A 25,219-nucleotide genomic window follows, 5' to 3' on the forward strand; every position below is an offset into this window, starting at 1 on the left:
TTTGATTTTCTACATTAATTTACGTCCAGCATACAGGTTCATATATTTCTTCAGTATGTAATAACTACAAAAAACTTTTATTTTTATTATTTTCTTAGAGTCTGTCCTTCCTTGTATCTGTCAACACTGTACCGTAATTCACAGCCACACAAGATCATAACTTATTATTTTTGTTCCATTAGCGAAGATGTAGTCTTTATAATACTTGATCATCTGACGTCTTTACGTATAAGATGCCCTGCTGTGGCGACCACCGCATAGCTATCGTCGGCAGCGTGTGGTCGTTGGTGGTCAATCTAAATGTGTTCCGGTCTCACTACTTATAAGATGTCTCACTGGAGATCACGAGTAATCCTCCTGCTACAAATGAGAACGTATAAATATGAATAAATACGAGGGTGCTTCATTTTGAAGCGATATTTTTTTTTTGTTCTACCTGAAAAACTCATAATTTATAGAAAAAAAAAGTATTCCAGCTTAAAAAAAAAGAAATTGTAAGTCAATTAGGGGATTCGCACATCGGAAAAATTCGATTTCCCATTTAAATAACATGGGAAATTTTTTTTTTCGGTTTTAACTTGATTTTTTGGTATTATAAAATTTTTTTTTGAAACGAATAAGCACATCAATTTTGTAGGGCTTAAAATTTGCTCCAAAAAAAGATTGTAAGAGCCAAGTGAGTATGAACAATAATATTCAAGTTGCAAAGCTTAAAACGTTGACCTTAATAATGATTGGTATAAAATCTCATAAAATTTAGAGTTCATTTGTTTTACATAACAAATTAAAATTAAATTTTTACGGATTACAGTAAAATTAAAACTTCTATGGAATAAAATAAATTTATATTCTAGTTTGTTCAAAATTATAAGGTTCATGAATTTTTTATTTTTAAAATTATTCATTTTAATACAATATTTAAAAAAAAAAGCCATCTGGCAGCCAAAATAAAAAATAGATTTTTCGAAAATTTTCAGCACCTCCTTGACTTTTCGCTAGCTCGCGCTTAGTGTAAAACGAAGATGGGTTTTGTTCACTTTTACTATGGTAGCAGTCAATTTTTGAAGGTCAGTTTTTCAATCCGAGATTCTTAATCTGCAATTCAAATATTTCTAGTATTCTTATATATTTATATATAAATGGACAAGCAATACTAAGTTAATAACGGATTACTAAAATCTCGGATTGATAAACTAGCTTTGAATAAACATGGTTAGAAACGAAAATATACATACATTATAAATGATGTATTGTTGAAAACTTATACAATTCATCAAAAATTCGAGATTTATTAATTCGTTACAATTATCAAAATCGGCGCAAGCAGATATTTAGATATTTACAAATAAAAACTTATATATATATATATATATATATATATATTAGGTGTTTCAGAAAAAAAATTTTTTTTCTTATGGTCTCAAAAGTTAGTCTTTGGTATAAAAAAAATCCTCCCAAGAGAGCAGCTCGAACTCTTAATTCCACGAAGAGCTCAACGAATACTTATTTTCCCATTCAAATCGCATGTAAAAAAATTTTTTTTTTTTTTTCAAATAAAAGTATTAAAAATTTTTTTTTCCGAAAATCGAAGCACACAGTTTTGTAGGAAATTAAATTCTCTACAAAAAAGCTCCTGATTGTTTTCTCTGAAGAAATAACAGAGTTATGAAGCTTTAAACAATATTAAATAATATAACTTCATGTTTCCATTAAATTAAACGGTTTTTTAATAGAAATTTAGGTTTTTTCATCTGAACTAATGTTATCTGTCAATTTGTTTTTTAACACATGGGAAAAATTTTCCTTACTTTTGAAGCAGAATTTTTTTTTTAATTTAAAAATACAGAATGAAAAAAATTTCGATTCTTAAAAAAAAAATATTTTTCTTTCGAAATTAATACAAAAAATAAGTAAGATTTCAGAAATCTTTTTGAAACACCTAACTGATTATACATAGCATATAGATTCACCATACAGAAATGTACACGTAATAAAATCCGGAAATTATCTTTACGTTAAGTTTTTCAATATACTATTGTTTTAAGCTCAATAACTTTTTTTCTGTTAGTTGTACGAAGAAATCACTTAAGGGCTTTTTTTAGAGAATTTATTTTACTACACGACCACGTCCTTTGATTTTCGAAAAAAATTTTTTAAATACTTTTATATACAGAAAAAAAAAAAAAAACTTTTTTACACGTAATTTAAATGAGAAAATTAACATTGGTTGAGCTCTTACCAGGATTGAGCTTTTAAACTACTTTTATGGGAGGATTTTTCTAATACCTAAGACTAACTTTTAAGAGCACAAGACTTTAAAATAAAAAAGAAATGTTTATTTTGAAACATCCTAATATATGTATCACGGTGTGCCAAAAAAATCGATATTTTTTTTAACTTACCGCTAAGAAAATTGCAAATTTTCAAAAGTTCGGGAAGTTATTGGTTTCAGTCCAATTTTCGAAAATCGAATTTCTAAGACATCTTGACGTTTTGAGGATCTAGGAAGCTATCCTGACTTATTTCACGATGATGTCCGAGTGTATGTATGTATGTATGTATGTATGTATGTATGTATGTACGTACGTACGTACGGATGTAAATATCTATAACTTTTGAACGGATGAACCAATTTTGATCGTCAAGTTGTCATTAGACGCGGCTTGCGAATATCTTGAAGCTGAACGAAAAAATTGATCGGTACGGCTTGTTCAGAGACATTCCAAAAATAATCTTTTTTCGAAAATGTTTTTTTTTGGATAACTTTTTATGTTCTTGATGGATTGATTCCAAAATGAACTGGGCTTCGAAGCTTCATAAGCAGCGTCGAATGCTACCTCAAACATCAAAATCGGTCAATTATTTCATGAGAAACCGTTGTCGAAAGAATTAAAAAAAATAAAATTTTTCAGTATTTTGAAAATTTCTCAAAAACGACTTTATAAATCAATTTCAAAATCTGATCAGTTGTAGAACTAAAAAAAAACGCGTCGATTTCCACCTTGAACGTCTCAATCGATTTATTCGTCCGAGAGATATCGTTTGAGAACAAATGGTAAAAACGTTTTTTTTTTTTTTTTTTTTTTGAACAAAGGCATACAAAAGTATTTTCGAGGTTTTCGAGCTCGAAAATGTATCTACAACAATTTTTCGAGCTCCAGGAGCTCGAAATAGACGGGAAGTTTTGGGGCTGGCCCGCAGGGTCAACCGACAGACCGATTTTTTTTTTTACTCTCTCCCAAAAATATCATTGGATACATACAAATAAAAATTCTGTCCGAAGGACAGCTTTTATTTTCAGTTTTAAGATTTTCTCCATGGAACTAAGATTTTCCATTTAAATAACATGGAAAAAAAGTTTTTTAACAGTATTTTCTCCTGCAAGCTGGGAAGAAATTTTTTTTCGATAAAATGAATGCATAGATCTTTTTTAGCATTAACTTTTTGACAAAAAATTTCATTCAGTTAAATGTCAATCATCAATATTTGAGTTTCTACGGATCCTTAAAATTAAAATTTTTTAATATTTTGCGTTTTCTGCATTTTGCAGCTAAGCTATTGGAGATAGAACAAAAAGTTAAATGCCGATTTTGTAGTTTCTTCGATGCCTTATTAAAAATCCCTCAATGAATTTTTCATATTAACAATAAGAAAGTTATCGACTCACAAAATTTCCTTTTTCTAATTTTTCGCTTTTATCAATTGAACTATTGATGATAGAACAAAAATTTTTGTACAAATTTTTTAGTGTATCAAATTTGCGACAAAATTTCAGAGGTGAATTTTTCCGTATTATAAAAAGTTGAAAGTTACAGACTCGCTAGTTTTTAATTTTATGATTTTTCAACTATGTTATATATTATATTAATGATAGATATAAAATTTAAATAACAAATATAAAGTACCTTTACTTACAGACTATTAATTGAATACGAAATACGGGAAATAAATTTCAGAAGTAAATTCTTTCTACAGTAGAAATTTTGAGAAGGAAATTACGACAGATAATAAAAACAACAATACTGGTAAGGACTGCTGAATCATTGAAGAAACATTGTACCTTTCGTATCATAATTATCTTTAAAACTATAAAAATTATTTTTGTCTGTTTTATTTGTATAGCAAGTAAAAATAATTGTTCTCATAATTCGACCTATTGGTGTAAATTTCATTATCAATTAAAATTATAATAATCCACTCGTAATAACCTATTTCAAAGAGGATTCATTTATATGAATAGTTTTTATTTATTTTTTCTGATTTCTACTGAAGAAGGAATTTACTTCTCAAATTAATTTCCTGTACTTCGTATTCAACTAATAATCTGTGAGTGAATGTTTTTTATATCTGTTATTAAAATTTTATATCTATCATTAATATATTGCATAATATACCCGGGTCGAAAAATTTGATCTGATTTTAGTCTAACTGGACAGTATTTGGACTACTTGGCATGTTATTGAACTTCTATTACATCTTTAATCTGTTTTTAAACTACCCGGATCGACAAATTTGATCTGATTTTAGTCTAATTGGAATATTTGATCTGTTTTTGATCTGTTTTTTTAAAAAACAATTGCGTTACGGGCAGCCAAAACTAGATTAACTTTGAAATTTACAAAATTTTAGTTCTGAAAATTTGTAAGGACTAAACTACTTTAAATCATGGACTTGTAATATTTTTATTTATGGACAATATTTATGAAAAATAGATTAAGTTACAGAAATGATTGTAGTTTCTTTACTATTAATTGAGTGTCTTTTGGTTAAAAATGTCGACAGTTAATGAAAATTTGACAGCTTTATGTTTAAAATGTCTTGACAGAATCTTAATAATATTGAATTAAAGTAATAAAATAACTTAAAATGTCAAGGAATGTTCCTTATTGACTGGATGAAATCGAAAATATTTTGGCATTAGAAACCATCAAAATTCTTGTGACGTCTTATTACGGAAGCGGATTAGCATGTTTCAATATCAAGAAAATTAGAATAAATTTATAAATCTATATTATTATTATTATTTATATGTGTGAAAAGTCCTGTTTTTGATCTAAAAGCGATTAAAAACAAACTAAATATTATAGTAAATAAATCCTATTTTTAAACGCAATTTAAAGCTTCTTGAGCTCGAAAAATCTTCGTAGCTCTTCAAGCTCGAAAATACTTTTGTATGCCTTTGTTTTCGAAAAAAACCCTTTTTTACCATTTTTTTTTCAAACGATATCTCTCGAACGAATAAACCGTTTGAGACGTTCAAGGTGGCAATCGACGTGTTTTTTTTTAAGTTCTACAACTGATCAGATTTTGAAATTGATTTATCGAGTCGTTTTTGAGAAATTTCCAAAATACTAAAAAAATTTTTTTTTTAATTGTTTCGACAACGGTTTCTCATGAAATAATTGACCGCTTCTGATGGTTGAGGTGACATTCGACGCTGCTTATGAAGCTTCAGAGCCCAGTTCATTTTGGAATCAATCCATCAAGAACATAAAAAGTTATCCAAACAAAACATTTTAGAAAAAAGATTATTTTTGGAATATCTCTGAACGACCCCTACCGCTCAGGGTTAATTTTTTTTAGCTTCAAGATATTCGCAAGCTGCGTCGAATGACAACTTGACGATCAAAATTGGTTCATCCGTTCAAAAGTTATAAATATTTACAAACGTACATACATACATACATACATACATAGAACCTCAAAACAGCAAGATCTCTTAGAAATTCGATTTTTGAAAATCGGACTGAAACCAATAACTTCCCGAATTTTTGAAAATTTGCAATTTTCTTAGCGGAAAGCTAAAAATAAAAAAGTTTTTTCTGATGCCGTTCAACCCTGCCTAAGTAATGATACATTCTCATTTTAGTAAAATGAGAAAAAAGTTACAACTTACTTAAAAATAAGTGCACAGCAATGTACAATAAACGGTTGAGTTTATCAAAAAAATCAAAGAGACTTTTTTTGTAGAACCGTACATTTCCGAAACAAGACTTTCAAAAACCTCGAGAAATATCTATTTTCTGGAGAATAATAGAATTCGAATTGAAAAACATTGTTTCTCAAATCTATTAACTTTCAGCTTCGATATCACTTAAATGGTTGGATTTATAAAAATGGTGTGAGAAAACTTTTTTAAAGAGCGATAAATTTCCTATAATAAAGATCACAGCGCTTAATTTTTTTACCAGGCGTTAGAGAGTTATCGAATTTTAAAGAAAAACGCAAATTGTTTTGAACAAATCAAATTTTGACCTTCAATATCTCTTAAAAAGTTGGATTTAAGAAAAAAACATATAATACCTTTTTTGAAGAGCGGGAAATTTTCTACAAAATTGTGTATTGTTCATTGCTGTGCACTTATTTTTTAGTAAGTAATAACATTTTCCTCATTGTATTAGGTGCACAAAAAAGTTCTACCCGTTTTTCAAAGATGGAGTTATCTAACAGCTATTTATAGGTTAGCTATGAATACGTATACGTACATGCACAGCTGTTTGTACTCTTTAAATTCATCAAACTTTTAATATATTAATCTTCGATATATATATTTTTTTATTAAGTTAAAAATGGAAGTAAGTAATGAGCATATCCGCCATTGTCTTTTATATGAATTTCATCAAGGAAAAAGTGCTGCTGAAGCTCAAAGAATAATCTGTGCAACTTATGGTGACAGTGTTATTGATGACAGTACTTGTCGAAGATGGTTTCGGAAATTCACAAACGGAGATTTTAATTTAAATGATAAACCACGCTCTGGAAGACCTTCAACAATCAGTGACGAGAAATTGGAAGAATTACTGAATCAAGATTCTGCACAAACACAACAAGAACTTGCGAAAAAGTTAAACGTTACTCAACAAGCTATTTCTGAAAGATTACATGCTTTAGGTAAGATTCAAAAAGAAGGAAAATGGGTACCTCATGAATTAACTCCAGAACAACGAGAGAGACGAGTTGACACCTGCCTGTCGTTGCTTTCACGACATAAAACAAAAGTTTTTTGTGGAAACTTGTAACAGGGGACGAAAAGTGGGTTTACTATGAGAATCCTAAACGTCGAAAACATTGGGTAGACCCAGGACAACCAACGACATCAACACCAAAACGTAATGTTTTTGGGAAAAAAATATTGCTTTGTATTTGGTGGGATGAGTAGGGCGTGCTATATTATGAGTTACTCAAACCAGGAGAAACCGTTACTGGAGAACGCTACAGTTGTCAATTAAAAAAATTAGCAGATGAAATCAACAGTAAAAGACGATTTGCGGGACAAAAACCTCGACCAGTGATACTGCAGCATGATAACGCCAGGCCTCATAGAAGTTCAATCGTCCACCACACTATAAATGATTTACAGTGGGAAGTTTTACCGCACCCGGCGTATTCACCAGACCTTGCACCGTGTGATTTTCACCTATTCCGTTCATTGCAAAATTACTTGGCTGACAAACACTTACAAAATGAAAACGAAATGCAAAAAACAATAGATGATTTTATTTCGACAAAAGATCAAGCCTTTTATCGCCGTGGGATCCATCAGTTGCCTGAGCGTTGGCAAAGGGTAGTAGATGCTGATGGTGGTTATTTTGATTAAAATTTGTATTTTATTTAAAATTTTTAAATATATTTTTTTTTGACAAAAAATGGGTAGAACTTTTTTGTACACCTGATACTAAAATGAAAATGAATTATTACTTAGGCAGGGTTGAACGGCATTAGAAAAAACTTTTTTATTTCTAACTTCCCGCTAAGAAAATTGCAAATTTTTAAAAATTCGGGATGTTATTGATTTCAGTTCGATTTTCGAAAATCGGATTTCTAAGAGATCTTGCCGGTTTGAGGTTCTAGGAAGCTATCCTGACTAATTTCACGATGATGTCCGAGTGTATGTATGTATGTATGTATGTATGTATGTATGTATGTATGTATGTATGTATGTATGTATGTATGTTTGTATGTATGTATGTATGTATGTATGTATGCATGTACGTACATATGTAAATATCTATAATTTTTGAACGGATGAACCAATTTTGATCGTCAAGTTGTCATTCAACGCGGCTTGCGAATATCTTGAAGCTAAACAAAAAAATTGATCGGTACGGCTTGTTCAGAGATATTCCAAAAATAATCTTTTTTCAAAAATGTTTTTTTTTGGATAACTTTTTATATTCTTGATGGATTGTTTCCAAAAGCAACTGGGCTTCGAAGCTTCATAAGCAGCGTCGAATGCTACCTCAATCATCACAATCGGTCAATTATTTCATGAGAAACCGTTGTCGGAAGAATTAAAAAAAATAAAATTTTTCAGTATTTTGAAAATTTCTCAAAAACGACTATATAAATCAATTTCAAAATCTGATCAGTTGTAGAACTCAAAAAAAAACGCGTCGATTGCCACCTTGAACGTCTCAATCGGTTTATTCGTTCGAGAGATATCGTTTGAGAAAAAATGGTAAAAAACGGTTTTTTTCAAAAACAAAGGCATACAAAAGTATTTTCGAGCTCGAATAACTCGAGAATGTATCTACAACAATTTTTCAAGCTCCAGGAGCTCGAAATAGGCAGGAAGTTTCGGGGCTGGCCCGCAGGGTCAACCGACAGACCGATTTTTTAAAATTATTTTTTGATCACAAATAAATGATTTATATCATGGCCCAGTAAAAAAATCTAATTTGGTAGATAACGAACACCCGAATATATATATATATATGTATATATATATATATATATATATATATATATATATTTATGCTTGCATATTATGGTGGGTTGAAGAAAAACTTATGTTTTGTTTTTCTTAATATGGGGGTAGAATTTGTACCTGATGAAAAAAAAAAATTTTTAAGAAAAAAAAAATCTTTTAATACTCAATATTTTGAGATAGCCTACTTGTTTTTCAAATAAGTAATTGATCAAACGAAGTGTTTCTAACGAGAACTTTTTTTTTTTTATACAAAATCGTGGAAAACATCTAATAATTGACGAATCTGATTTTTTTACTCCACTTTTATTTTAATTCAAAAGAAAATGCTTTTGATTTTTGGATTTTTTACTTAAATCACAAAAATAATAGGAAGAAAATTTTTTCAACTTCTGACTTTCAATGAGCTTTTGAGGGGACACCCTACAGATTCTAGAAAACTATTTTTATATTTTTTACTACCACCCGTTCTCAAGTTATTGAGAAGTTGGGTTTTGTACTTTCAATTTAATATTATTGAGTTTTTATTACTGTTTGTATTGTGTTGATATTATTTATAAATTCATTTTGTTGTTATTGATTAGTTATAATTAACAAAAATATTCAAAACTCTACAATTTTATTACAAATTTCCATGAAATTTCCGATTAAACATTTCAGAGTGACTAAATCATTTCTCTTTTATCAATAACTTGAGAACGGGTGGTAGTAAAAAATATATAAATGGTGTTCTAGAATCTGTAGGGTGTCCCTTTAAAAGCTAATTGAAAGTCAGAAGTTGAAAAAATTGTTTTCCTATTATTTTCGTATCCTACGTAGAAAATCCAAAAATGAAAAGCGTTTTTTTTTTAATTAAAATAAAAGTAGAATAAAAAAAAATCACATTCGACAATTATTAGATGTTTTCCACGATTTTGGAGAAAAAAAAATTTTTTTAGTTGGAACTACCTCGTTTGCTCAATTATTTATTTAAAAAACTAGTGGGCCACCTCAAAATGTTGAGTGAAAATTTTTTTTTTTCTCAAAATTTTTTTTTTTTAATAAAGTACAAATTCTACCCCCATGCTAAGGAAAACATGAAAAAAGTTTTTTTTTAATCCACCCTAGTGCATATATGCATTTCTATGTGTATGTATACATGCAATCGCATATGTGCGCATATATATATCTAGTGGCAGTTTCGACGACAATTTTCGGTAACATACGGCAGGTTTAACAACATTTGGCAGGTTTGACGACCGTCGTCAAAGCCAGTGGTATACAGAAGTGAGTTTGACGACATCACAAAAATGCCGTTTAAAGCGAATGGCAGGTTTGAATAATGTATATGAGGCATTCTATGCCAAATCGGACAATTAAATTTTTTTTTACTTTCGCAATTTGCTGATATTTTTTAGTATCCACCATAAAATTTCTCTAGGTAAATTTTGAGATATTTTTATCACTGGTTCAGAAGATATTGAAATAAAAAAAAAACGCTCTGGTTTCGGTTTTCTGATAATAACTTCGTCAAAAATAGTTGAAACATAACATTTTTTTAAATTTTTGTTTTCCCACGTAAGGGAGCCTGGGGTACGAAGGCCCCCTTAAGCCGGTTTTTTCTTTTTGTGGCTTTTAACCACCAAACTCGTTTATTTTCGGTCTATGTCTATAGAATCAGTCGAAATTTGTTAAAAAATAAAAAAAAAATTTTTTTTCTGGGGCATGAAGGCCCACTCCCCCAAAAATCATAAAAACAGAATTTTTTTTTATTTTCCGTCTAGTTATGATCTCTATAATGTTTATATCATATTTTAGACCAATATGTGATATATAGAGTAAAATGGACCACTCAAATAAAAAACTGTGACGCAAAAATTAACTTGACGGAAAATAAATAAAATTTTTTTTTCGAATGGTCCCTTTTACCCCACATATCACATATTGGCTTAAAATATGATAAAAACATTATAGAGGTAATAACTTGACGGAAAATAAAAAACAAAATGTTTACCTAATTTTTGAGGGGACCTTTGTGCCCCAGGCTCCCCTACTTTCTGGAAAAAAATTTTTTTTAATTTTTCGAAAAATTTTTCTGTTCAATATTTTAGTTTCAAAATTTTCATGTCGTTATCTGAAAATCATGCATATTCTAGCTTTCCCGAAAACTATTCATAATAAACTACTATATTTTCTGTAACTCTTAAGCCCGGTCCGATCGCGGGCACTACATAAAGTAACAAATTTTGTCGATTTTCGAAAATTAGAAAGAATTTTTTTATACTTATTATTAATTCTAATTTTATCACTATATATTATTGTTCTCATTACATTTAAGTATGTCTTACAATTTTACACAGTTGAAGGGTTTTTGAAATTATTAATTAGTCGTTATTAAGTTTAATAACAATGGTAATAAATGTATATATTTAAGCTTGCAATCTTTTAAAAATTTAACACATACGGTCTATATTTAAAGTGAATATTCTTCTGTTTTTATACTTTTGCTGGCTAATGGAATAGTACAATGCAATTTTTATATCCCTTTTATTGAGTTCGCTGTATTGCATCGCAGATCTAATTTCTGAGCTGCCGTTATCTCGTGATCGATTGCCCGTTAAAGACTAGCTGGCGCTGCCATTTTCTCGCTGCCATTACTTTTTGGATTTCGAAATTTCGACAACCCTTTAACGATATAAAATTATGAATTATACTTGTAGGTAATACAAATAATAACATAAAGTGGCAAAAATTCGAATTAATCACGATAAGTAAAAAAAAAAATTTTTTTTAATTTTTAAAAATCGTGCAAAATTAGTTGCTATGAAGTGCCCACGATCAGACTGAACTTCAAAGTTGCAGAAAATATAGTAGTGTATTATGGAAAATTTTCAGAAAAATCAAATTATGCATGATTTACAGAAAACGAGTTTGAAATTTTAAAATAAAAAATCACGCAGAAATATTTTTTCGAAAAACTAAAGAAATTTTTTTTTATGGGAAAGTACAGGAAAAGAAAAAAATAAAAAAAAAAAAAGTTCAATTTGGACTATTTTTAAAGAAGTTAGAAGCGACCAACCAGAAAAAGGGTTTTTTTTTTTTAAATTTGATATCTTTTGAACCAGTGATCGAAAAAATCTCAAAATTTACCTGAAGGAGTCTTATAGTAAGGTAAGGTACCCAGCACTTGAACACTTCTAAAAATGGGTCCAGTAGTTGAACAGACTTTTAGAATTGTTATTGTACAAAATCCGTATATATATTATGAGTAATATGCGCATGTTATAATTATTTAATGGTACAGTAATTGATTTCTGTAAGTTGTTCCAATTATAAATAAAAAAAATTATATATTTTTTAACTTTAAAGTTGACATGTCGAGAATAGCCAATAGATGCTATTTTTGCATGAAAAAGATGCTATACTGTAAGCTGAACAATCAGTAAAAAAAAGACATATCATCATTTTAAGTAAAGAAAATTGTACCACCCAATGAAATAGTCTTCTCTAAATACTATATATTTTTTGCAAAGACATAAACTAAAGGTTTTATATTAAATTTTAGCGTCTAACTATACCTTCAAATGTTCAAAGCGGTACCCAAAACTTGAACAAGATGGTATTACATGTTCAAGTATTGGGTCCATGTAATTTTCATAGCAGCAGTAGGTGAACAGCGTGAAATGTATTCTAGTGCAATAATAAATAATTAAATTTAATTATTTATTTTTTAAAAAAGATATACGAAAATAAAGTATGAGTGATTCATTAACAATTAGTGTAATAATTTTAAGTGATTTCGTTTGAAAACGTATCTATCTCATCAAAATTAATTTTTATTATTTTCTAACCAAAAAAAGTTCACAACATATCGGTAACATAAAAATTATGAATACATGGAAAGAAAATTATTGGGATGGTTCCCATAATTATGTGAAATTCTTTCCTATTCCAGTATAGGAATTACGACCATAAATTATGGAAGCAGTTCCTATTATCATAGGAATGTTTCCCATAATTTTAGAAATAGTTCCTATAATTATGGGAATGCTACCCATACCATTATAGAAATGGTCACTATAATTATAGGAATGGTTCCTATAACTTATAGGAAGACTTTCAATAATATTATGGGAATCATTCCCATAATATATAGGAACTATTCCTATAAATTATACGATCCATTCCCATAAATTATAGTAACAATTCATATAACATTATAGGAATGGTTCTCATAATAGTATGGGAACGATTCCCATAATATTATAGGAATGGTTCCCATAATGCAATTGGAATATTTCCTATATCATTATGGGAATCATTCCTATAATATTATGGGAATGGTTCCCATATTGGTTGTGACATTTTAAAATTGCACTACAGAATTCGACGCCGACACGTGGTCACTTTACTTGTTAATCCGTAATTTTTATTATTATTCCTACATTATTTTTTTAATAATGTAAGGTTATATTTATTTTGACAGCTATCGTATTTTGACTTGGCCGATCCCGACTTTTGAATGACTTTCCCGCGTCATTTTAAGTAATTAATTCGTTCAGTTGGCAGCGTGGTACGAGAAAGATCCGAGACTCGCAAAATTATTCCTAGTCATAATAGTAGTAAGTTAATTAGGAATTAAGTTAGTTTAAGTTGGTACAAATAGCTGTAAGATAGGTACTCGTTTGCTGGTCACCAGAGCCCAAGAGGACATGACTGAGGATGGAAATTACCGCTAGCGGAAATGTCCGAAGTTGACAGCGGATCGTGATTTCGCCTGCCGGACGACTAACATCTTCGAACAGCCTAGTTAATGAAAACGAACAGCTAGAGCAAAGTAGTTCACAGCCGATAGTAGCGTGGATCTAGTAATTATCCGGAAAACCGGAGTGACTTCGAAGAAACTGACCGTCACAATGGGGGTGATTGCCTAGTTGAGGCCCGATGGAAGCGCCGCCAAGTGAGGAAGCCCGGAACTAAAGGCGGGAGCCTAAAAAGAAAAAAACAGACGACGCCATTCTGGATCGTACCTCGTGATAGCTGACACGTGCTTCGAGTTAGAAATTCGTATAATAAATTACTGTGGAATTCAAAAAGCGAAGAATTCGGCATTCGAGAAATTTTGGCCATTAAGTAACATTTGTTTATTGTTTGGTGGAGTCTTCCGGTACTTGCGGAATTATTCTAAAGCCGTTCCCGGCCAGCTTGTTATCTGTCGACCACGTGGAGCCGAGAGGAAGTCAGGACTTCGAGAGCATCGACCGGTGAGCGAGTCTGATAAATTTATTTTGAGGAATAACTCGAGTTGACGCCGAAGTTGTGAGTCACGGCAATTAGCCCAGATAACTTTTATTTAAGTACGGCGTGTCCTAACTCGACTTATTCCGCTGGTACCGAATTTGAAAACTTCTGTTGAGTAGTGGTTACGTATACGTGTTACCCTGGAGTTGATATTTTTATTATTTCTTTTTTGTTGTTATTTTTTTTTTTGTGTTTTGGTTTATTATATATAGTTTTTTTTTGATATTATTGGAATATTGTTTAACTAACGTAATACCGCGCATTTTCGAGTCTCGTTATCGACGTCTCTTTGTTTGTTTCTTTTTCTATCTTCCGAATCCCGGATAGCATTCGTATTATATCCGCGTTATAATCATTGTTAGTATAGTTAGTTAAGTAAACGGTTGGATGCTAATTGAATTCTATGATTGGCACCAGAGTTACCGACGGGTGTTAAGGGCGAGTGACTTGACATCACTTTGCCGCTAAGTTGTAAATTAAGAAATACCCGGAGTTTATTTATTGTTACGATAAGTACCTCGAGTCATTATAATTCGTATTATAATTTAATCCGTTGTGGTATTATAATAATTACTGTGTACTTATATTGTATCAAGTCAATTGCCGAACTCGGCTAGTGAAGTATCCGGACTGTCTAATCGACCTAGCTGTTAGAGTAAGATTAATAAAAATTGAATTGTCATCGATTGGTTCGTCATTTACTGACTGTTCAATATATTACTGACTTTGCCTAGTTGACTGTTATTTATTTGACTTTAATTGTAAGTGCCTATCCGATTCCCGATCCGCCACCCTGAGCCGACTTATTCCGAGTATCGACTTCGGTGATTGATACATCACCTGGCGCCCAACAACTGCCGCAGCCGAACCAGGTAAGCCAACGAGATTGTGCGGGAATAGTTCGACTGACGGATTCCAGTCGAGCTACTAACCGGTCACATGGTATAGGAACTATTCCCATACCATTATGGAAATGGTTCTCATAATGGTACGGGAATTATACCCAGAGTAATATAGGGATGTTTCCCATAATGTATAGGAACCATCCCTATAATAGTATGGCTACAGTTCCTATACCATTATGGGATCTAATCCCATAATGCATAGGAACACTTCCCATAATTTTCTTTCCGTGTAACATTTATTTTTTAATAAAAAATAATCCGTTACAATTGGTAAAATTTTCAATCAAGTTTGTTAAATATTAAATAAATAAATTCATTAGTAATAAAAAATGTAATTAAATAATTTAATACAAATATTTCTCATTTTTAAATGATCATATTAAGTATTCACAGTATTATTTTTAATATTATTTAATAAATTGTTATAATTCTTTTGATATTTCAATAAAACGTTGAAAAATTTTGGTGTGCCTGGTTGCCATATATTTTATTAGTTCAACTACTACGCCCGGAGTGTTCAACTACTGTGGCTTGTCAGAGTTGATTGTTCAACAACTACTCCTTTCATAGTCTATCTTAAAAACGTTACCAAAATATAAATATTCTATTATCTGCGTTATTTTGTGCTTTAATCGATTCAAAATTATTTATATTTTCATGAAAATCACTAATTTGAACTAATAATTACAACTTTATATATTAAAAGTAAGGTCAAATGAGTTTTACTTTGAAACCTGTTCAACTACTGGGTACTTTACCTTATATGCTAAAAAATACTGAAAAATTACGAAAATAAAAAAAATTGTAACTGTCCGTTTAGGCATGGAATGCCCTATGTATAGGTAAGCGTTTGAGGGATTAATGTTTACGATGATAAATGCCACTTTCGTCAGTATTGATTTCGTATAGAAGGACAGGCTTCACACATCCAATACATTTCCGACAAATGTCGAGCTTATTACAATTCTAACGGCAGATATAACAATTTACAGATGTATTATATACATATCATATATATTTACGAAAAAATAAAAAAATAATTCAATAGAAAAAAATTATGCACATTTTGGTGATTTTTTTAATACGAACATTTATTTTGCTTCCACAGCAAAACATCATTGAATACATCGGAAGCATCTTCTCAAAATTTCAAAATTAATCTCATTCCGAAGTTCTGTAGTTTTATTTTTGAAGTTGTACGATAAGAAATATTTGAAATTTATGTTTTCTTCTATTTTCATATAACTTAGCAGCATTTCATGCTAGTATAATCGCCATAAGGGCAGTTAAGTAATAAGTAATTGGATGTACTTTGAAAGTACTCAAAACACCTTTGTTGTAAATCATTTATTTTAATTTTTAAACGTAATGAAGTTTCAGTGTCTCTACAGCCCGTCGAAATAAGGTGATTTCAAGCCGATGCTACAAACAACTGCTAGCAAATTCGTAATTCACAAATACCTTCACAGCGGGTAGAAACACAATTGTTTCTACCCTGTGCTAGTTATATTTAATGTTCATTTGCAGCCTTATTATACTCATTTGTTTACTTCTCACTTGGGTTTATTCATTTCATTTTTTAAGTGACAGTTTTAATAAACCAAATAAAACTACTAAAAAATAAGTGCAAATAATATTTGTGTATTATTTACTATTTGATAAGTGACTGTAAATCATAAATTTCTCATTCTCTAACAGGTCTCCGCGTCATCGACTTGAAATTAACTCGTTTCTTACAGGCTGCAAACACTGGAACTTGAAGTTCCGATGCAGGTAATCATGAAAAATATAGTGTATGACTCAGGATAAAACACGATTTTAGACTGCGGGTGATGTCAGCCCTCGCCTGCGGCTCGGGCAGCCAACCTCACCCTAGTCTAAAGTCGTCTTGTTTCATCCTTTGTCACACAGTATACTATTTTTTTGCAAATTTCGATGCGATCATTTTTCACAAAGTTATAGCCTTCCAAAAATCACAAAAAAATTTATAAAATTTTTCTATTCCTCCAATTTTTCGCGTTAATGTATATTATCTGAAGTGAATAAATGTGATCCTAAAAAACCACTTCACAATTTTTAATATTTAAAAATTAAAAAAATTATTTTATTAAGCCGTTTAAATAGTATCTTGATTTACAAATTGCGCCATTCTTGAAGAAAGTCGGTGATGTCTTAAATATACATTTTTGCCTATCTTAATCCAAGACCAAGAAATTCTCAAGCCAAATATATCAGTATTTTGTATTAAAACAAAAGGTGCTTCATTGACGAATAAAATTCTTGAACAAAGTATTTTTCTTAACCTAAGAAATTTAATTTTTTGGTTCAAGAACTTATTTCTTGAATTAGAACAATTAAAAATTTTGAAACAAGAATCAGAGTGTGACGGAAAGATTTTTCTTGAATCAAAATAGTTTTTCTATCAGTGTTCATTAAAATTATCAGAATAGCTTTCTCGGACCTCAAAACTTCGACATCAGAAGAATATTTGATTTTCTGAAATCAGTCTGAAAACGTGAACTGTCCGAAACTTTCGACAGTTATTGATTTTCGTTGCAGGAAGTTCTAATTTCTTCTGCCAAAAAGTGTGATTTCTGGATCTAAAAATTTTGAGCTTTAATAAAATAAGAAATTTCGCTTTGGTTCAAGAAAAAATTTCGAAATAAAAATGAAGACATTGATAATTTTTTCAACTATGAAAATCGATGATTTTCGAGAAATTCTAAGATACTTAAAAAATCACAAAACGAAAAAACTTCTGCAGACGTCTAAAACTGCTTCAAATGACCTATTGATCATTAAAATTAATCGATTGTTTCAAAAGATGTTGGCAACAAATACGAACAAAATTACAAATTACGTCATTTTTTTAGGATAACTCATATGATTGACCAAATGTATCAAAAATTACATCGAGCCGTTTTCTTTATAGATTTTTCCGATCACCTCATTATTTAGGGTAATCAGTTCATTAGTTTATATATTATTGATAAAAAATTAAAAAATTGTTAGTTTTTCATTTGTCGCGGTTAAATTAGAAATGAACTCTCTTATCTGATTCAAAACTCATTTAGTTCTCCACCTTAATCCCCTTTATTGATTTTTGTCTAAGTTAATTGATTTTATGAAGCAAAATCGTGAACAAAAATTTAAAAACCACTTAATTCACAATCATCTACAATTTCTCGAATTTCAAAACCTTTATTTCAGACATAACTTTTTTCAAGCTTGAAAAGCTCATATATTAATTACCAAGAAAACAGCAGTAAGTTATAGGAGCTAGCTCGAAGGGTTAACCGGTTTCTAAATTTTTTCTTTTTTTTTTTGGAAAATGTTAGATTATGTCAAAACTAACAAAAAATCAATTGAAATAAAACAAATGATAAACTGAAACCTCCATATAACTTTAATTTTAAAATCCGTATGTCAGCCTTATCAAAAATGAATTGAATTTTGTATAAAAACATTAGAAACATTATCAACAGCTTTAAGATCTGAATCAGCGATACCACAGTATCAATTGAAATGTTGGAGTTCAACTTTCTACAAACTTTAAGAAACCAGAAGTCCTGAAATAGTCACATAATATTTTGTTTCTTATGAAAAGGTATATAACTTTTGAACTAACTGTATAATCACAAAATCTTGTATTGACGATTCAATTTTTTTAATTAAATTCCGAAGATTATTTTGTCAAAATGTCTGCATCATATTTCCAAAAGCGTATGACATGCTTAAATTAATCGTCACCATTTTTATTTATTTATTTTTTTTTTTTTTGCTTAAAAAGCATATAATATTATCAACGATAATGTTGCATAAAAACTCACGATGTATAATTTTTAGAACATAATATATTCCACAAAACAAATACGACGCTATTTCTTCACCCTAGCGAATTCAGTCATACCAAAAACATACTTAAAACATACTCAGAATTCGGGTATGATTTCAGTATATTTTCAGTATATTTCCGAAAACACACCTAAACTTTACGAAAATCATACCGAAATTTTGGGTATGTTTTTGAAACTTTCATACCCTAATCATACCCATATGTTTTTTACTCGCAGCACTTAAATACATTTAATTCCATCCAACTTAAAGCTATTAATAATATTGATAATTGACTAATCTACGGAGAAGTAAATTAATTTTGAAACAAATAAAGCTTTATTATTGGTTTTTAAGATTATTTTTTTTTAACCTTGATTTTTTTTATTTGAGACTAACATGGCTTACAGAAAATGTTAAACTGTTGACAATAGAGAAAATAATCTTTATTCTTAAATAATAATTAATAGATAGAATAATTATAACAACATTATCTTTCATTATTAATTAAAAATTATCTGTTATTTTTAAATATACTCAGTTATGTAAAAAAATACTAAAATGATTAGAAAAGTAAAATAAAAATCGTAAATCTGTTGTTTAAACAGAACTTGACCTCACTCCTCGAGCGCCATTTTTCTCGGTTTCCTTTTGTTTTTTTCTTGTAGCTTGGTCAACTTTCAGAAAATCAATTACCCATTGGTATAAATGTTTATCAGGATTATGCTTTGACGTATGCGGCAAAAATCTCCTTTTTTGTAGTGAATAACACAAATGAATGAGATCATTGTAATTCTGCGAGCTGACAATTCTTGCCATTGGAAATCTTTTATTTTTTCGAGTAATAAGACGGTCTCTTTCTTCGTCAGACCAATAAGCCCGCATTAGCCGGTTTGCTCGCAATCTCATTTTTTTCACTGAGAGAGCTCTTAAAAAGTATTTTGCGTCGAGAAGAATCTCATCTATTTTCACCTGTGAAATAATTGAAATTAATATTATTAAATTAAGTCTTCTGACTCGGAAAAAAAATCATAAGAAGAAGTAAAAGAATGTATGTATTCATTTTTATTCTACATGATTTTGGTAATGGCCAAAATTGTGTTTGTATCCTTTTAGAAAAAAGGGATACGAACGTTAAAATATTAAATTACAAAAAAGTATAATTTTCAATTCATTGCAAGAGTGTTAGATATGATAAAAACAATGCACTTACTTTTCCACTACGTGTTGAAGTTGGTGCCCCACGACAATTATCGTGAAGGAATTTTTTTACGTCAGCAATTATTTTCTTTCGAAATAAACTTAAACCCTGTCGTATTTGCGATATGTTGACAGTTTCATCTAAATCACTCAAGTTACTTTGACTAGAGTAACGAGATGAATGAGATGATTCTGATAACATAATATCATTTTCAAAAGAAGAGCTTTGTTGAAAATTATCCGGAGATTTTGATGACTGACGAGAATAGTAGTGTAATGATGGGGGTTCTGGGACAGCAGCACTTGTAGGTTCCTGCCGTACCGACCGAGCAGATACCGGCGGTTCGTCTGGTTTACCATTAATACACTCTGTTTAACCGACTGTTTTACTGGCAGTCGGTATCAGCGCGGTCGGTATGTCCGGTTTTATTAATGTTTTTGGCCATTTTGTGCTTATTCGCGGCCATATTGTGCACATTTGCGGCCATTTTCTGCACATTTGCGGTCATTTTGTGCTTATTTGCGGCCATTTTGTTGTATTTTACCGACTACTGAGTCGGTAAGTTTTTACCGTTTATTATCATTGAATATCGACATAGTTCGTGTCCATGCTAAGTTTTACCTACGTGGTTCGTGTCTGTGCTGTTTTATCGGTATGGTTCGTGACCATGCTAAGAGTTGTGGACGCATACCCTAGCTGTATGTTTACAATAATTTTATTACGACGCATTTGAATGACGTAACATTCTCGGAAATCTATTTATAGAATGACAAGTCGAAACCTGTTAGATGACGTCACATTCTTGGTATTCTATTTTTTAATATAACAGGTTTTAACGTGTTTAACGACGTCACATTCTATTTATAGAATAACAGGTCTAAATCTGTTCCATGACGTCACATTCTCGGAAATCTATTTATAGACCGACAAGTCGAAACCTGTTTGATGACGTCACATTCTCGGAAGTTTTGTTACGACGCAATTAAAACCAGTTTTAACTGCGCAGTTGGCTTTCATTTTGAGGTTAGCGTCCTTCTGGAACGTTCTTCATGACGTCATCGTGCAGGTTTAGACTTGCATCAACCAATCAACATCGATGAGCTTGTAGAGGGGGTAAATGAGAACACCAATCAGGGCAAGTTGATGATGGAGGGGATGAGCACATATAAACGAGCTCCTTTTCCCAGAGCTCAACAGACTTTCGAAAATCATAAGCTGAATCTGTGTCACTTGCATACAAAAAATTTATAAACTAAAAAACAGTGCTGTGCATAACCTAGAAATTTTAAATATATCCGACAATTAAAGGTATGTATAACCTCAAAAAAAGTTGTCTATAAGTAATTAACTGATGTTAAATATTATTAATTAATAAATTTGATTACAGAACAATGGAGTTTTTTATGGACTTTGAATTCCTTCAAGATGCACGCGGTGAACAGATCGTCAATGAATTTTGTGCATTTGGGCATTTTTATGATCGTGAAGAACCGTCATGGATATGTGCTTTGTTTTCACCACCATGCCACTGGGATTCATTGCCTGCTAAAATTAAAAGCGGTAATCAGTGGACGATTAGAAATCACACAGGCATTCCATGGGATGCTGGACATGTACCCTACGAACAGGTGGAACACGTAATCAAGTCGGCAATATCCACAGACAAACCCTTTTACATTTTCGTCGATGGAGAGAAAAAGAAACATTGGCTAGAAAAGAAAATCGGTACATCAGTTCCAGTCATTCAGCTCGACATGATGGAATATCGAGGATTCAAAAAACCTTTGGACTGCAACTACAACATGTATCATAAATACATCCAAAATCCCGAATGTGCATGTCAAAATGCTTATGGTATGTACGAATGGTACAAATGTCGGTGGGGTACCGACAGCCGATACAAATCAATCCTTCTTTACCTACACTCAGGAGAAAGTATTTTAAAAATGGCTCCCAAAGATATTGCTCAACTATCAAATGACTTTATACAACTATTTGTAAAAGGCGATGTTGAAGATGCTTGGGAATTGTTGTCAGAAGATATGAAGAATGACAAAGAAATCAGAGGGTTCCGAAGATGTCAAGAACACAATAATTCTGTCACTGGTGACGTTGTAGAAGGACGCAATCCTCTGAAACGTGATTGTTCTCAATGTCAATCTGTCGAAGACAATAGTCCTTTATTGTACATAAAGAAAAATAAAATTAATTTCGTTTCTTAATTATGTGTTTTTATTTCTATTAAAAAAAAATACAGTCCCGTTGGTTTGACAGGCTAAGAGATTCGAACCTACATACTTACCTATATACAAATAATTAACAAACGATTTACCTGTCAAGCCAACGGGACTGTATTTACTTATGATTAAATTTAAAAGGTATAAAAAATAAATCATTTATTATATAATAGAAAAAAATTGTTTATTAATTCATATAGTAATCAGTATTTTATACTAATTTGCGTACATTTCCACTAATTGGGTTATAATTAACAATTCGATCGTCTAAAATCAAACAATAAGCTGCAGTTTGAGCGGCAAATGCTGCTGTAGATTCAAACTCCAGACGTACATCTACTGGTCCAGACTTGAGAGATTCGTTTTGCATTGAACAGTCAATAACAATCAACGGTGCTTTTGATAGAAAATCTTTTTTTGATAACAGAGGTTGTGAGTCTCTGTTATAATATGACTTCTGAAAATTAGTATACATTTCATACAATAGTGCATATTGATTGTGTGCAATGTCAATATTTAAATTTCCATAAGGATAACACTGGGAATTTAAATATAATTTTACATCACGAATATAACAATGGTCAAATTCACAAGCATTTTTATCCAGTGCATTTCTTCGAGCAGTTTGGAAACCCAGAATACCATAGCGAGGTTTCTCTAGCTGGTTTGTTGTTTTAACAGCCCAAATCTGTTTTGTTGTAGCTGGCAGGAGTGGATATTCGTATAATTCCCAGGTGCGATAGCTCATTGATATCGATGGATCACTAGCGATGTAGTTGAGAAGTTGAATATTATGCTGATCAGCTACTTTAATATGAGGTATCATCCATTCAATTTTGTGCAGAGTAATTTTTAACTCTTCTGCTGCAGTTTGTAACAATGCATCAGCATCAGTTTGTGTTCTCGATATTACCAGTTGATGTTGACAGTTGGGAACAATTCGATGATAGTCTTCGGCAAATCCACACAGTAAGCTAAGTGGAATAGACACATCAAAGTATTCATTAGCATCCGTGCATGAATTTTCTTCGCTTTCTAACCATCCAGCGTTTTCCAATGTAGTCATTTGAGTGGGACTATGTGATAAGTATCCTTTCATAGCACACGTTAAGCCAACATTATTAATGCGATCAATTTCTTCGCCATTCAAAAGATAACGTATTTCTCTCAATAGGAAACATATACCCATATTAATCATGCTTGTGGTGGCAACTGCAGTAGCTCCATCTCTTTTTGTTAATCTACCATAGATATGCAGAGTACTTTTACTTGGTAATAAATAAAGATTTTGGTTTTGCACAACGATTCGAATCTCATCGTTATTGTTAAAGGTTGCAGATGCATATGGCTGATGCGCATGAACTTCATAGTGAGCAATGGTTTCATCAAAGATGATACCATGTTGAATTCCTAAAATTTCCTTCATGGTATTATACAGATAAGGCAGCAGAATCGTATTTTAACTTTCTCCCACCACGTATTCGAAGACCTAGACTCTTGAGAAATATTATGTTTTGACGTGTTAACTCTCTGGGAGATGTGTGACGACTGACGGTTCCTCGCCATCCCCTCTGATTAATATAGCTTCTACTAACTTTGCTGTCATGTACAATACCCATTATTTATCACCAGATTTTATATGCAGACGAATAGTTACCGTTTCTCCAAGGAAATTAACTAGTTTTCCAGCTTCATTAACAATTTTTAATTGAAGAGTATGTATTGCTTGCACTGTGACTGGAAGATAAATGATGTGTGAAGGTACTTCATTGATCTTATATCCTGTTGGAAAGAACTCATGAATCGTGTGCACTTTGTTATCATTGATATATGCGCCTGCTGTAATATTGCATTCAACTCGAAGTGCATTAACACTGAGTATTGTGACAGGCAAGTCAGATTGATGAGTTATATTTGGTTTAAGTTTTCTAGTAGAAAATCCTAGAAGACGTCCAATAGAGTCTGATGGTTGAAAATCGATTTGATGACTACACTTTATTTGACATCGAAGTTCATTGTTATTTGGTCTTAGACTTAGAGAGACATCTGGCAATGCTTCAATGAGATAATTTTCAATATCTTCAATTTCATAACTCCCCGTTGGTATTGTTACTACTTTTCTATCGGAGGAATTACGTGCTTCTTTGCTAGATTTTTTATCATCCAATCTTGTAGTTATATAGAATTTATTATAACAAACATCGATATTAGGTATCGAGTTGAATGTTAACAGCTCGATAAGTCCTAGCCTGTAGTTTTTTGTTGGAGATAATTCAATTGGAGGAAAGTAATTTGCCTCCAAGATGGAGGACTCTCCTGACAGCGTTAACGTAAACGATTCATCCATGACTGATTGCTATTCAGTATGTAGTACCAATTTATAGCTTTCCACTCAAAAATTTTAAACACAAATGACCACAAATTATAGTATTATATTCCTGATACCTTTTATGATTATATTTCACGCTACAAACACCAAAGTATTCCATTAAATCCCTTGGTGGTTGAAGATTACCAAATCTATCAAAATAAATGACATGGTTTCCAAATTTTTTATAAGCCACCCAATGAGTTCCAGGTCCATCCTTGTCATCAAGATTGATGACTGCTGATTCGTTAATTCATGGTCCAGATTTAGGCAGATTATTTCTCATAAAAACACCTCGAAAATGTGGAATTTCCATAATACTGACAAATCTCAGTATATCGATATCAGTGAGAGCTCGATGTGGTAGCTTTACATGTTTTTTGGATGAGGTCGTAGATAGAGACCCATACCTTTTTTGTATGGTCGTAGGTATAGTCCTTTTCCCAGAGCTATTGCTTCCATCGAAGAATTATGTCGTTTAGTTTCAGCTAGCTGTTGTTTACTTGCATTAGAATCATTGACAGCTTTAGCAACTGCTGCAGCTCCACCAGCGAGAGCTCCTGTAGCTGATAAGCCGGCAAACAGTGGAATCAAAAGAGGAAGTACACCACCAATTTTCGATGGAACTGGTAGAACTCGTGGCAATCGTATATTTTTTCTCCCGCCAGATTTTTTGACAGCCTGACG

General features: G+C 31.3%; 2 protein-coding genes across 2 annotated transcripts; both read right to left on the reverse strand.

Moving 5' to 3' along the window:
• Nucleotides 1-19,204: 19,204 nt before the first annotated feature.
• Nucleotides 19,205-20,171, reverse strand: LOC103578277 (uncharacterized). The gene is made up of 2 exons (XM_014443523.2): nt 19,940-20,171; nt 19,205-19,698 (listed from the first exon to the last, which is right to left on the reverse strand). The coding sequence occupies exons 1-2, from the start codon at nt 20,126-20,128 to the stop codon at nt 19,327-19,329; spliced, it is 561 nt and encodes a 186-aa protein (XP_014299009.1). The 5' UTR covers nt 20,129-20,171; the 3' UTR covers nt 19,205-19,326.
• Nucleotides 20,172-22,375: 2,204 nt separating this feature from the next.
• On the reverse strand, nt 22,376-23,590 carry LOC106693921 (uncharacterized). Its single transcript, XM_014443520.2, has one exon. It carries the CDS (start codon nt 23,588-23,590, stop codon nt 22,376-22,378), a length of 1,215 nt encoding a protein of 404 aa, XP_014299006.2.
• Nucleotides 23,591-25,219: the final 1,629 nt, after the last annotated feature.

Source organism: Microplitis demolitor, chromosome 6, assembly GCF_026212275.2.
Source record: "Microplitis demolitor isolate Queensland-Clemson2020A chromosome 6, iyMicDemo2.1a, whole genome shotgun sequence".
In the NCBI taxonomy this organism is placed as follows: domain Eukaryota; kingdom Metazoa; phylum Arthropoda; class Insecta; order Hymenoptera; family Braconidae; genus Microplitis; species Microplitis demolitor.

Coding starts and splice junctions, on each gene's coding strand:
- LOC103578277 (XM_014443523.2), bottom strand. CDS start 20,128: ATGTTATCAGAATCATCTCATTCATCTCGTTACTCTAGTCAAAGTAAC. Junction 19,699..19,939: donor CTTCAACACGTAGTGGAAAA/GTAAGTGCATTG, acceptor ATTATTTCACAG/GTGAAAATAGATGAGATTCT.
- LOC106693921 (XM_014443520.2), bottom strand. CDS start 23,590: ATGAAGGAAATTTTAGGAATTCAACATGGTATCATCTTTGATGAAACC.